Raw genomic sequence first — 14,788 nt, 5'->3', positions numbered from 1 at the left:
TAATTTAAAAGTTCATTTGTAAGTATTGCATAGTATATAATCAAAGATCATTTAAATTACAGAATTCAGTATATGACCAGCTGTTCATACAGGCAAACTTGTTACCTTTAAAAAAGTACCGTGTGTGAAAAGCTTATAGAGCTTGTCCTTGAACTTGAAATTGATTATTTCAAACTGATTAAGATATTTTTTAAAATATTTCTACGTTATGATGAATGGCCTTATGTGTTCACAAGATTGGTTTTACTGGCTTACTTCAAGGTGTAGGTGTAACTTTTTCATACAGCTTTGAGATTTTGAATTTGTATGAACACATCTATTTAGTGAGAAGCATTTTGCTCTTAGGTGCTTTAGATATGTGCAAACATACATGAAAATTCAGGGGGAAACCTGAATTGGGACAGAAAACATTGCTTTGTTGCGTTGCTTTTTTTAATGCTAAAATAAAGTTTTGAAAAACATGAAGTGGTACACTTTAGTTTCTTGAAGAAGAAAATAAATATGTGTGGAAGTTAGCTGTATTTTAATGTTTGCTTTCACTTCTTGCTACCATTAAAAGTCTCTAATTAAATTTTGTATTTAAAAAAAATCTTTTTTAGCTGTTAGAGAAAGGATTATCCAGTATGCAACAGTCCTTACTGCAGATCATTTACAGTCTTCTGAGTCATATTGACCTATCCACAGCACCAGTGAAACAGTTTAATTTGGAAATCATAAAAGTTATTGGTAAATATGTTCAGGTGGGTACTCTGCAAAACTACGAAAGCCTTTCTGCTTATTATCAAAGTGGTACTGAAATTACATTTGAATTTTGAGGGGAACTCGTTTATTTCAGATATGAAGTAGTTGTTTGAAGTCAGATTCTCCAGTATTTTAATTTTTGTTCTGTGTGCTTATGTATTTGTCCAGTCTGATTTACATCTTGTGGCACAAGTTACCTGGGTGAATGTGCATCTATTTACAGATACAGGCAACTCTGCATATGTAATTAGAGGAGATGGTCCTTCACTGTTAAAATATAAGGAAATGTTTATTGCTAAATACTGTACAAATATTTTATTTAAGTGTACATGATTTCAAAAAGAACTTTTACAGTTAAATACGTATTTAAATCACTTTCACTGATTTATCTGTGAGGATTGTTAAGGTGCACCTTAATGAATTTGAGTGCATTTTTTGTTAAAGAAAGTCTCCAAAAGATGAACAAGTGTTTTGCCCTAGATAGTTTAATCCTTTGTACTTGGAACACTATTTACTGAAAATCTATTTCACGGAAGAAGGTCTAGCATCTTGCTGAATAGATTTTATAAAAATGCCCGGAGCATAAAACCTTTTTAATGCACAACATTCTCTTTTTTTTTTTTTTCCTTCCAGAATTCCATTGTTGTCAAATGTATTTCAGCCAAGTGGTTTGATCGTAATTAACTAGGGAAAGTAGTGTTTCCTGGACGTTTTGTTATTGATGGATGTGTACTTTAGATATTGTGCTCCTGTCAGAGTGCATTAGGCAAAATGGAATGATTAGCAACTGTAGTTTTTATGGCCTGACGGATGCTTGCTTTGCCTCCAACCGTTATGTGAGCTTTCTTAGGCAAGACCACACTACCATGGAATGTAATCTTAATTAGAAGATGTTAGCTATTAAAATAATGGTACTGGCAAAAAAGTATTCCAGAGAAGCATATGTGGTTTTGATATGATAAAACATGTTACTATAAATGGTAAAAGAAAAAAATCGTAAGTGAACATGTCTTGTTTAAATGTGGTGCTACTAAGCTGATTTTTTTTTTTAGTCCTCTGCCATCAACAATGCACCTTAGTAAATTTAAGTTGCTACAGGATAGCTCAAGTTTGAGACTATGTAGACGTGATGCATAGAGATTCAGGAGATTGTTGAAAACTCTCATTACCTACAAAGAAGCATATACTAGTTAAAACCTTGAAAGTGGTATTTGGGTTTTTTAATGAAATTTAGAAAGTATTTTAACAAACATGGCATCCCAATTAAAAAAAAAAAAAGAAGCAGCAGCAGATATCCTGTTAATTTAAAAAAAAAAGAAGATTTAAGGTTTAGGTAGAATCCTAACATTTTCAGGAGTGTAAATCTTAACCCTCCCAAGGCGCTACTTTTGGTATAAGTCTGTTCTGTGATTGGCTCTACAATCTCTGTAGCTGAAACTGTTGAATTACTTACGTTACCGTAATCAACATTTTAAGGAGAGTACACTTGGGCTCTGCCTGTTATGTTCTTCACCCTGGTGTTAAGTACTCCATTGGTTTGACACTATATAAAAACTTTGTAAATGTTCTTGCATTTTTTAAGATACTTGAAATGGATGAGGAAATACAAAGTGGAAAATATTTTTGTCTGTTTCAAATTCAGTTTACACCCTTAAGCGTAAAACAATAAAAAATGTCATGAGGTGGAAGTTGTTTTACTTTTCAACACTATCAATTTTTATCTTGTGGAGCATGAAGGCCAAATAACTTCGAACAATGGTAAAAAATATAGCAAGGAACATGGAACAGTCTAGTGCATCTGGCACTGTGACCTGAAGCTAGTGAGCCTGCCTGGCTGGACCTGACTGCCTACCGTGGGATGACCTGGTACCTTGCCACTGCCTTTCTGGCTCTTCAAGGTCCGAAGCTGCCCACCTGGGCTAGCAGCCATGTGTGGAAGATTAGAGCTTTTGGTTTGGGGAATCTTACAATGAATTAATGCAAAATCCTACTGTACATTTAAAATTGCTGTCTTGTTTGAGGTGATTGTTTTGTGACTTGTGTATGTTCTCTTTAGAGTCCCTATTGGAAGGAAGCTCTTAATATTTTGAAACTGGTGGTGTCTCGGTCAGCAAGCCTTGTTGTACCTAATGATATTCCAAAGACTTATGGAGGTGACATAGGTTCTCCTGAAATCTCCTTTACAAAAATTTTTAATAATGTCTCCAAGGAGCTACCAGGGAAGACCTTAGATTTTCATTTTGATATATCAGAGGTAATTACTACATTTAAATTACGTTGCAATAATGACTTTCTGTTGTAAACTCTGTTTTATTTTCTGTTAGCCTTCCACATTTATATTTTTTGAAATATCATTTTTAAGAATTACACATGTTGAAGTTTTACGTACATGTAATTAGAGTAATTCTGAAAGATAAACTTAATTCTTTTATGGGTTTTTTTGCCATTTTCCCCCTTTGAATGTCTGGAGAGTTAATTACTAAAAGTCAATAAGATTATTCTCAAGGGTCTTTCAGCTGTGTCAGAGAGCCCGCTAATGCAGCTGGCTGCTGCTTGCAGCTGAACATTCTGGGCTTTCATCAAATGAAGGGTTATGCATTCAGGGGCTGAGAGGATTAAAAACCCGTGCTGCAGTTTTGGTGTGACTTTGGAAGAAAATTTAGAGGAGAGAGTAGGATACAGAATATAGAAACCTTGGTGTGATATGGCTGCAGCTGGAGAAGTCTCCTGTATTTAAAAACAACACTCCTACACCCCAGTTAGGGTTCTTTAGAACTGAAAATAATAATGTAGCCAGTGCTCATTCTGTGTCTGAAAAGGGGGTCGTAGTCAAATGACTGTAGTGTAATACAGGCATGTGAAAATTGTAGAAGCTTTGGCGTTCATCAAGGGTAAGGGCTCCTGGTTGAAGCTGAGCCTAGGCAATGATTGGAAATAATGGATGTCTTAGGAGCATTACTTAAATTGGTAAGAGAATTCCTTAATGTAAATGTCAGTGCTTGCAGATAATTGAGAGACAAGATGAAATTCCCAGAGTTCATTGGAATAACATTTGCTGTCGAAAGGCCTGAATTTGGTGTTTGGTTTTCAGAAGTGTGTGCGTGTTATTGTAGTTGCTGGTCTGTGGAAACAATTCATTCATGTCCAAGAATGATTCTACAGAGAAGCTTTGCATCTTTTAAACTTAGAACACAGTTTCTAAAGCGTGTTTTAAAAATGTAACTGGATTGCAGCATACAACTTGCATAATTTAAAAAAATGCAAGTGGGCAGAATGGTGGCTCACTGCATAAGGTAGAAGTATGCGGCTTTGTATTTCCCTGTGTACCAGTGCTCAGTGGATTAGTCATGGACTTCAGAGACAGACAATCCCTCCTACATTTTATATAATAAATCAAATGTGTAGTCCTTAATAATACATAAAATTCAAATCTGTATTTGTTGTCCTTGATAGACACCAATTATTGGGAATAAGTATGGTGATCAACACAGTGCAGCTGGTAGAAATGGGAAGCCAAAAGTCATCGCTGTCACCCGGAGCACTTCTTCAACTTCATCAGGCTCCAATTCAAATGCTTTAGTTCCCGTCAGCTGGAAGAGACCACAGCTTTCTCAGGTACATTATGTCTCAAACACATTATAAATATATTATAGACGGTGTTTATGAAGTATTAAACAAAATAATCATTGAAGTGTAATTTGGAGTCTATATTGTGTCTTAGCAAAACAGTAAATGAATATAGCATAAACTAAAAGGTAATGATGATGAAAAGATTCTTTTCAAAATATGTCAGCACACAAAATGACTAGTTAAAAATGCAGGTGTTTTCGTTTTTACATGGACCTCCAGCAGATGCCTTGCTATGTGATTTTCTTTGTTACATTTTTCAGAGGAGAACTAGGGAGAAGCTGATGAATGTGCTTTCTCTGTGTGGTCCCGAATCTGGTCTTCCCAAAAATCCTTCAGTAAGTGGTGATTTTGTTTTTTGGGTTTTTTTTTTTTAATTCCAGTCATGAGAATGCTATTGCATTTTCAGATATTGATAAGGTTATGAAGACCCATTTTTGACAAACTGGTTTTGGTTCAACAATTCAAAAATGCAACTGAAGAATTGAAAAGATATGGAATCATAAGTAATGGATTAATATTATTCCTCAAGTTCACTGGGCACCATTCTTTACTAGTCAGGTTTCAAAATAGAATTTGAATTCAGACAAAACTACTGTTGCCATCTCAGTGAATTTAGGTCAATCTTATAGGGGGAGGACTATATGTTGTAAAAAAAGATAAATTACTAGGATTAATTCTTAATTTTTATATTGTGTGGTAATCAGAACAAGATTTTTTTAAGTCCTTGAACTTGAACTCAAATCTCCTGTGCAAATGAAATTAGTTGACTACTAAGGAGCTCTGTTGATCAGACTAATCCTTAATGCTTCTTCACAGAAGAGCAGGACTACACTGCCACTCTAGAATAGTGTGTTCTATGTTTGAGGCTGCAGGTATAAATTTTAGTTGTCTTGGCTAGAAGAGGGGATTCAACTAGGTTTTCCCTATAAATCTTTATCTAATTCATTATAAATAAGATACACTCTAGAGAGAAGGGATAGCAATGGCTGAGGACTGCAAGGATGTTGATGCTGTATTGAAAAGACCATAGAATCCATTGCCGATGACCAGTGGATCACATGCCTTCAAACAAACATGGATATCAGGAGGAGCAATAGTCTTAACTATCAGAGTAAAAATAGGCCGATGGTGTTACTTCTGTGCAAGGTATAGAAAAGACTCCTGCTGGCATACTAAGCTTAATGGAATTGATAATGTTAAGAGCTTTTAAAGTGAAGTGAGTGGCCTACCTTCATTATCATCTAGGATATTTTATTGTGACACAGAAGTTCTTAGCTGGGGAAAAATATTGATGGGAGGTGGATCTTTAATCTAGACAGGAGGCTAAATAAATAAAATCAGATGCCTGAAAGCTAAAACTGAAGAGATTTTTAAAAATTAGAGGATTCCTTTGAATTATATGGCCTGTATCATGTGGATGATTATTATGATGGATTTTTTGTTCTTGAGTTTGAGTAATGTTGTGGTTGTGAAAATGAAGGTTTGGGGATTTATTTTTATTTTTATTTATGCCTTTGCAACTGTTAGTTACATTAAAGAGAGAATGATAGAACTAGTTGGAAAACATAGCTTAAAATCCAACTAGTCTTGAAGCAGACTGCAGTCTGCAATTGCCCTAGTTTTATCGTTTTAGTGGTACGCTGCCACTGCCATGAAATTGTAGGAAACAGGATAGCTTGATTTTGGAGTTACAGAAGTTGAAGTTTTTCTTTCTATTTTTACCCATATCTGCAGGTTGTGTTTTCTTCTAATGAAGACTTGGAAGTTGTAGATCAACAAACTAGTCTTATTTCAACAACAGAAGAAGTGATTCAAGAGGAGGAAGTGGCTGTAGAAGACAATACCAGTGAACAACAATTTGGAGTTTTTAAAGACTTTGACTTTTTAGATGTTGAATTGGAAGATGCAGAGGTGAGACCTTGGAATTTCTTCTGTGTGTTTCCATTTGAGAATGTTTTAAAAATCAGGTTATGTTGGTGCAATTCTAAGGAACTGGCAGCTTTTCTGACTAATCCAATTGGGAAGAAACTATGACGTGATTGAACGTATCTTGCATGATAAAGAAACCTGTGTCACAAACTTCGCAGTGTTAAGTTGTTGCAAATGGGGATTTTTTGGGGGGAGAGCTGGAATTTTTGGGTGGAGGTTAAGTGACTTAATCTGAAAGTGAAATGATATGACAGTATAAACCAAAGACACCTGAGTGTCATGCAGTAGAAAACTTATAGTTATGGAACAATGTGTTAAGAAAATGGCATAATCTCTGTTCCTGATATGTTTCTGCATTTTGAAAACATGAGGAATAACTTTGAAAGTTGCAAACTGTATGATATACTGTCTCATTACGCACAATTGACTTTGCAGTTGCTTGCATTGATTTCTACATTATATCTGGTTTGTTGCAGTTCTTACATTTCCTCCACTTCCCCTCCTGTCAAAGAAAAGAGATAGGGGTAAAACAAAATTACAAACAATGTTATTTGTTTGGGATAAATAAAAAGCTTCAGACCAGAATTTGCTGAAGCTTAGAAGTATGACTTTCTTTCCGCGCTTTTCTGACAGTCTATACAAAATGCTGAGTTAGTAACAGAGACCCTTGCAGGTCACGAGTCAACAAGCTAAGAAGAGTATCTGCCTATCTAATCATTAAGATTGTTAATCTCCTGATTAATCTATCCCTTTTTACAAAATTTTGCTTGTTTTCCCCTAATACTTTAGTTTTATCTCACTTTCTTCATGCTTCCTGTGTATCGTTGCACTTCAGCCAACATTTGCATCTTCTAGGGAAAGTACAGGCTCATTATGGTCTATTGCATATATGTGATCACAGACTACAGACAACAGTTTAATATAAGTAGTCAAACAGTTTAGAATCAAGCCTAAGTAGTAGTATAACATTATTTTAACACTAGATGGGGCTTTGGTGGGATGCCAAAAGTTGGAAACTGCCAAACCAAATTTAGGATTAACTTCTGTATTATCTTAAGAACAGATTGTAATGAAGAAAAGAGTTTCTTTCTCATTACTTGCTTGTATGTAACATATAGTGCTATACTTGTGAAAGAAAAAGCACAAATTACACAAATTTAGGGTATTATATATTAATTGTGCACTTGATTTAAGAGCTGCCTAGTTTTGCACCAAAAATGCGTAATAATCGTTGTTGCAAGTGATTAAATGTCGACGGTATGAATTGAGGCTTTTACATTAAAATCTGAGTAATATTGAGATTACACTTAAATGCGTCAACCCACAGTAGTAGTACTTTGTAGTTGGGATTCTTTCACTTTGCCATAACTTTTCACCTTTTGTTGGAGCAAAACAAATCACTAAGAGAGGCTACAAAATGTTTAGTTTGCTTTGCATATTTAATGCGTCATGATGATCTTTTAAGTCACCACAAGGGATGCTCTCTTGTGTTAAAGCAGTTTTGGAACCCATATTTGCACATTTGGGGCTAGATGTGGTATTTTAGTAACTGTGACAAAGCAAGCTGATCATTGTGTGTTCCATCTTAGATGAATTGTTGAAGGTTGACAAAGTGCTTGAGAAAATCAAAGACTATTATTGTACTTGTGAATTAAAACAATATAAGATATGGATTTCACTTAGGATGTTGGATGTTTGAAACCTAAGTATCCTAGCTTTAAAATGTGCAAACAGAAAGGATCCAGCTAATGGTGTTCAGGGTACATTTCATAAAACTAACCTGAAGTAACTGGTAAAACAGTTAATGAAGACATTGGTTTTTCTATAAGCTGTATATATATATAATTCATGTTGATGGTGCTTTGTCAGTTGGATGTGGTCAGTTTAGATTCATGTGTGTTAGTTAAAATAATTTCATCCAATGTTTGTTGAAACAGTTGCATTATATGTTACGCTAGAGAAACTGTATCATAAGCATGCTGGTTTTAGTGTTTTGTCATCAGTTTGTTTTTTTTTTTTAATCAATCTCCCATTAGAAGGAGAAATTATTTTAAATACTAGAATTTGGACTAAAGCTTTTTTCCAGAGCTTGAATCAGTCTTTTACTGTTGGCAAACCTTATGTAATAAAACACTTTTCCCTGGTTCTAGAGTATCTTTAAGTGTTTGTCCTCGTTCTTTCTAATTATATGTGTTTTCCTTTTTGCTAACCAGGAGCTGCAGGTAAGTTGCAGCCTGGTACCGTGGCTTGTTCATCTGTTGTTGTCTGTGGTGTGTTTGTATTTTCTAGTCAGATATATAAAATTGATACTGATATAGGTCTAGATCATATATTGAGTTACTTTCCAAGAAGATATTCAAAAGATTTCTACTTCATTTGCCATATATTTTAATTTATCTACAAACATAATTTAAAAAGGTATTTAAAATTTTAATGAAATTAAAGGGCTGATTGAAACTCTGTTCATAATGCATTCGGTACTTGTTTTCTGTGTTGCATTTGTGTATTGATTTTCTTATGTTGAAATCCATATATACATATGTGTGTAAACTTCTTATTACAGGGTGAAAGCATGGACAACTTCAACTGGGGCGTTCGTAGGCGCTCTCTTGACAGTATTGACAAAGGAGACACACCGTCTCTTCAAGAATGTCAGTACTCTGGTAGCACGCCCAGCTTGAACTTGACCAACCAGGAAGATACTGATGAGTCTTCAGAAGAAGAAGCGGCTCTGACTGCTAGTCAGATACTGTCTCGTTCACAGATGGTAAGATATTTTTCTGTGAAAGGCATCTGAGAACTTAAGCTTGTGCTTGTACTTCTAATGGATAAAGATGGCTCACACGTTCAGCCTAAGTGAACTAAAGAGGAACTGAATTAATGTAGCCAAGGTTCTTTTTCACAACGACATCAGTGAAGGGAAAGTGTTACTTTACCTACTGGTGGTACATAACAGGCTTATAATTCTAGTACCGCATTCAATTGTTTTTTTAGCATCTTTATACTTAACCATATTTGCTTAAACATAAGCACAAAATTACATGTGTTATATAAAAAGTGAGTGTCTTTGTGGTTCCTAGCTTCAAAAAACAACCACCAAAATACTAAATAAGAATAGGAGCAATAAGTAACCCCATGGGAACCTCAGTTGTGTTTAACCATCAAAATTGCTCATTTAATTATTTCGAAGCATGCGTAAGTGTAACTGAGGAAAATCAAGAATGCTGGCTGCTCAGAAGTGTCTCTGCATTACATAAGTGAAACTAGGAAAAAATGGACTGGACAGGGAGCAGCAGGGACACTATGCTGCTTTTCAGCAAAGTTTGTATTAATGTTGTTCGTAACAAAGAGCTCTGCTCTTCAGTATGTTCCTTCTAGCATTTCATCAGTGCTAAAGACCTTTAAAAACAAGAAAGGAAATAATTTTCTGGATCCCAAGGGTAACTTGAAACTTCTCTTCCCAGCTAAATGTTACAGAAATGTGTGTGATGCATGTAACGATGTTAGTGTAAAGCTGTTAAACTCATAATATATTAATAAATTCAATTAGCTAATCATACTGAAACTGCCTATTTCAAAACCAATGTGGTTTTTTCCCCTGTAATTTATTTGTTTGATAAACTATGAAAAATTCCATGTTTATTTCCTTTCTGTCTTAGTTAAACAGCGATTCTGCCATAGATGAAACAATATCAGATCATGCAGCTTTATCACTTCAGTCTCAAGATTCCACTAGCAGTGTGGGAACAGAAGAGGTGCTTCAAATCAGAACTGAAACCCCAAGTTTGGAGGCTTCTCCTCTAGATAACTCTAGCAACCAGCTGCCTGAGGTGGGGAGAAATGTGGGCTGGTGCATGGCTGATTTAGGCTCCTTCTAGTGTTTAGTAGCAACTTTGGCTTTCTTTTCAACTGAATTTTCATCTGTTACACTGATTATTTGATTTGCTTTTAATATTTCTAACCTGTTGGAATGTTGTTAAAAGATGCTCTCACAGTATGAAAACTGCTTGGAGTGGACTTGAGGGAATTTACCACAGGTTAAAAATATTCTTGAAGGGCTGATAATGATCATTTTGTGGTGCAGAATGAAAAGAGGCTAATATTCAAGATGCTTTTACTTGATACAGTTGAAATCCTTCTTTGAGCAACATTTTCTTTCAAATACTTTTATATTTCCCCCCCTTTTTTCCCACCTTTTTTTTTCCTTCTTTGGGTTAATGTGATTGGTGCTATATGGGAATAAAACCTCAGGCCAGCTGTGTTAGCAGTTGGTTCCATTAAAAAATCCTTTAAAAAGGACCACAGATGCCAGTGGTATACTTTTTTGGAAAGGCTTGTGTGGACTGAGACAGATTTCAAGCTAATGACCGCCTGCAAATCTGTGAGTACTTCAGTTTCTTGTTTATTAAAATCTTTTGAATAATTTAAAATTTAAAAAAACCTCATATAAAATAAAACTCGCATCTGAATTTGAAGTGGCTTGGCTTAGGTGGACTTTATCTCTTCAGTTAAAATTGTTGATGCTACTGGCAATCCTATTTTATTTGGATAAGCAGTGCTAATCCCATCTTTAACAGAATGTACTAGTTTTATTGAGTTTTCCAGAAAATTAAGCTATTCCTATGTGTATTTGAATAACCAGTGCACAGTTTACAGTTAAGAATCAGTCTTCAGCCACCTTGGTTTAAATCAGTCAACTGACTGGTTGAAGTGACTTGTTTCTGAACAAAGGCTCTAGTCTACCTGTTTGCTATACCCAGAAAATCACCCTTAATAACAGGCAAACCACCTACCTAGCTAACTTTTAATGAAGATAACTGTACTCAAAGTATGCCTTTTGTTCTTACAACAAAAGGAAAGTGTGGGTAACTGGTTTCCTTGGTAAAATCCTCGCCTTCTTAAAGTGTAATGTTTTTTCTCACAATTCAGACTTTATAAAGCAGCTTTTCCTCACGTTTTTCATGTCTTTCCATTATGATTTCCTATATGTTTTTTTAAAATAGTGTTTGGTTACATTGCAGTTGATAAATTGTGTCAACTTTTGTAGAGCATCTGTGCTTAGAGAGTTAAACAAATTGTTCATGCTTCGTCTGGTTGTCTACAACATGCGTTTTTCTTCCACTAGAATTTTGGGTGAGGAAAAACATTTTTTTTTGCTGCATAGGATAGATGGTTTATGTTAAGATTTCAAAACAGAGAAGCTGTCTATTATCTGGGATTTTATTGAATCCACCATAATAGAACTTTCGTCTTCTCTGTTGTTCACCTGTGATACAATTCTCAGCTGTAACTCATTTTTACATATTTGTAATTCTTTCCAAGATTGCCTTTATACTTGGATTCATTGTTCTTCTGCAGCTTGCTTTATAAAATCATTATATTTCAGATAATACACATGAAAACATTCGCACACAAAAAACCACGAATGTCATTAAGAATATTGAAAGCATTTAAACTAGGCTGTAAAAGAATCTCGTGACTAACCAGCATCCAGAAGAAATTGCTATATATGTAAAAAGAAAAGTCTGCAAATGCATGTAAATGCAATTGCTAAATGTAATGTGTTCTGGGTTTATTTTGTGCTCGTTAGAATATAAGATTTAGTCAAGGACATATGTTTTCTTCAAGCACAGTTCAAACACTCAAAGCTAATTCTCTACAGGAGTTAGTGGGATTTTGCTGCTAAAGGAGAGAGGTGACTTTGCCTCTTAACAGAATGAACCTGAAAATATGCACAGGCAACTCACTTTGAAAAATTAGTGAAGCCAATAAAACTAACTTTGTTCTGAATTCATATACTGCACAACTTGCAGGATAATGCAGTTGTTCTTTCCTATGCTCATATACTTCATATATTATGAACTCTTTCAGCAGAGGCGTATTATTGCATGCCAAGTGTCAGTTATCAAAATGTTCTTAATATAAATAGATATATATCAAAATTTATCTAAGGTAAAGTAAAAAAAATTGAAGTAATTATTTAACGACAAATGTGTGCGATGGTTAAATGGAGTTGAGTTCCTTGTTTCCCTTGTAGGGATGTTGAAGAATTAAGTAAATAGTTTACTTACATGTATTTGACTGATTCCCAGTAATAGTATCTACTTTTGCAAAAAGAGTATTTCACATTCTAATTGGGAGTTTACAATCTAGCTTACGAGAATATTTTCAGGTTTGTACATTAAGTTTTAGAAGTTTAAGTATATGAAAGCTTCTGACTAAAATGATTCTCTATTTTACTTGCACTATGGGTTTATAAGGAAATGGTTTACTAGAGGTAATTTTCCTTATGTTCTGTGGAGTCGTCAACTGTATAAATCACATTTTTAAAATACTTAAAGTACATTCATGTTGGTAGTCAAGACACGTCCAATGTTGCATGGAAAACTTCAAGACTAGGAGTCACAGCACTATGAAGACTAACTAGCTGTACGTTTATTAACTAGTAATTAGCAGTTAAATAATTTCTAAAAGTGTATCCCTCATATGTACATCTACCAGACATAATCAGGGCAGCTCTGTATCATACATTAACATCTATACCAGAAACGAACCACTGCTTCAATCCAAATTATTTTGCTGTGATATCATAATAGTGTCTCACGTTCCTATGTGTCTTAGCTGCTCAGTGTGACAAAATGGCTATTCTGTGCAATAAAAATCCAGATTTAACTTTTACAGAAGAGACGTTAGAAGTGAGGTCACTAGCTGTGTCAAATGACAGCAGTGTCACATTAACGAGTGGAACAGTCAAAGTGAGACAAGTTTAGGATCACTGTGAAATAAAATTATATAGTTCTGTTTAAAGCTGAATTGTCTTTTCTAATGTACAGTTATTTATCTGTCAGACCGTCTGACAGATAAATAGACAGATAATAGACTGATGAAAGCCATGGCGTGATGTGTGTGCTTGGAGGCTGTCCAAAAGTTTGTTGACCAGTCTTGGATATGCCATTAGATACACCAGCACACTAAGAATGAAAACACATGATCATCTGTGCCTTTAGGAAATAGCAAGTACAAGAAAGTGTTACTTTTATTCCACACACACAAAAAAAAAAATCCAGTAAAAGGTTTCAAATGGATTAATCATAAATTAAATAAATCTGAATTCCTGTTCAATGTAGTGATGTTAATGAGTATAATAATACTAATGGAGGAAGAGGGAGGGGAGAAAGGGTCATTCTGATATCACCTACCAGAGTTTAATCATCATCTCTTTATAACTCCCAGTGATCTACATTTAGAGATTCAGGGTTAAACCATTAAAGCTCCCTCATATTAACACTAATGGCAAAATAATAAAAATAGTGGAATGTCCCTTTTCCATTGTTCATCTGTTTACAGTGTTGCTCAGTCATGCTTTAGAAACTTCTTAAAATGGAGAGCAGAAAGGAGAAGAAATGCTCTGTAGTGGTTCCAGACTCCAGAGGCAAGCATGAGGCAGGCATTTTGGTCCTTACCTAAAAAAGTTAAATATTTAAGTCTTGATTGTGCTTATTGTGGTCTAAATATGTTTCAGGCTATTTGGAGAGAGATTTTACTGGGAGTGTTCTTGCAACAGATGTTATTGAGTCTATTTGAGAAATTGTTTTTGCTGTAAATAGTACGTCATATTCTAGGATATTAATGTTAACTGGAAGTTATAAACATTACAGATGGACTACCTGCCTTTGCTCAAGTAAAACTGTGAGAGCAATCCAAAGAGCTCGATGATTAAAGTATAAATGGATATTTGTAAAGAATTTTTTACAACTCTATTACTTTACCATAGTAAAAACTAGCAAGAATACTTAAGCCCTGACGATGAAACTAATAAAAGTATGTTTGATTCACAGGAAGGCGGTTTAGCAGTGAGGGATGAACAGGTTAGCACTGCTAGTGAAGACACTGGGTCATATCTACTGCAAGAACAACAAGACTGTCTGGTCTGTCATGAATCTCTTGAGTCAGAAGAGACCCCAGAACTGACAGAGGCAGCGGCTCCTGAGAGCTATTCTGAATCTATCTGTGAAGAGGATGTCACTCTTGCTTTGAAAGAGCTTGATGAGAGGTGTGAAGAAGAAGAAGCTGACTTCTCTGGTTTGTCTAGGTGAGATTAATTGGTTCTAAATACAGAAATTACATGTTATCAGTACACGAATCAAAATAAGTAGCTTTTTTGTGGTGTAGGGTTTCCATGGATTCCATAATACAAATATCTAAAATGTTTTGCATATCTGAAATAATGGTTGATTGGGTTTACTTATTATAACAAATACACTCAGTACTTTGCTCAAAAGCTGTTTCTGGTACAGGGAAAACAGCCATGAAGGAAAAGGTGAGAATTCTTGAATAAAAGAAATCTAGAACATTTCATCTCCATCAGTAAGGTACAAATGTGAAAAGAGGTCAGAGGGCATTTTGGAGCATTTTCTTGGCAGCCATGAGCTGCAAGCAATATAACAGGGAAAAGTCCTTGAACTGCTCTGAATTATGGCAGAACCTA

The 14,788-nt window shown here is 35.0% G+C and overlaps 1 protein-coding gene across 1 annotated transcript in view; it reads left to right on the top strand.

The window, feature by feature from the left end:
- FRYL (FRY-like) overlaps nt 1-14,392 on the top strand; it is a gene marked incomplete at both ends in the record, with an annotated part of 68,879 nt that extends 54,487 nt beyond the window's left edge. The window contains 8 exons of the mRNA XM_010143280.1: nt 600-740; nt 2,798-2,995; nt 4,195-4,356; nt 4,632-4,706; nt 6,106-6,282; nt 8,864-9,067; nt 9,960-10,130; nt 14,139-14,392. Of these exons, the coding sequence (XP_010141582.1) occupies nt 600-740; nt 2,798-2,995; nt 4,195-4,356; nt 4,632-4,706; nt 6,106-6,282; nt 8,864-9,067; nt 9,960-10,130; nt 14,139-14,392 (1,382 nt within the window). The remainder of the gene's footprint in view (nt 1-599; nt 741-2,797; nt 2,996-4,194; nt 4,357-4,631; nt 4,707-6,105; nt 6,283-8,863; nt 9,068-9,959; nt 10,131-14,138) is intronic.
- Between the last annotated feature and the right edge of the window lie 396 nt (nt 14,393-14,788).

Source organism: Buceros rhinoceros, unplaced genomic scaffold (genome assembly GCF_000710305.1).
Source record: "Buceros rhinoceros silvestris isolate BGI_N320 unplaced genomic scaffold, ASM71030v1 scaffold10979, whole genome shotgun sequence".
Classification (NCBI taxonomy): Eukaryota; Metazoa; Chordata; class Aves; order Bucerotiformes; family Bucerotidae; genus Buceros; species Buceros rhinoceros.
Note: the sequence above shows the minus strand (reverse complement) of the source record. Positions and strands in the feature narration are given on the sequence as shown.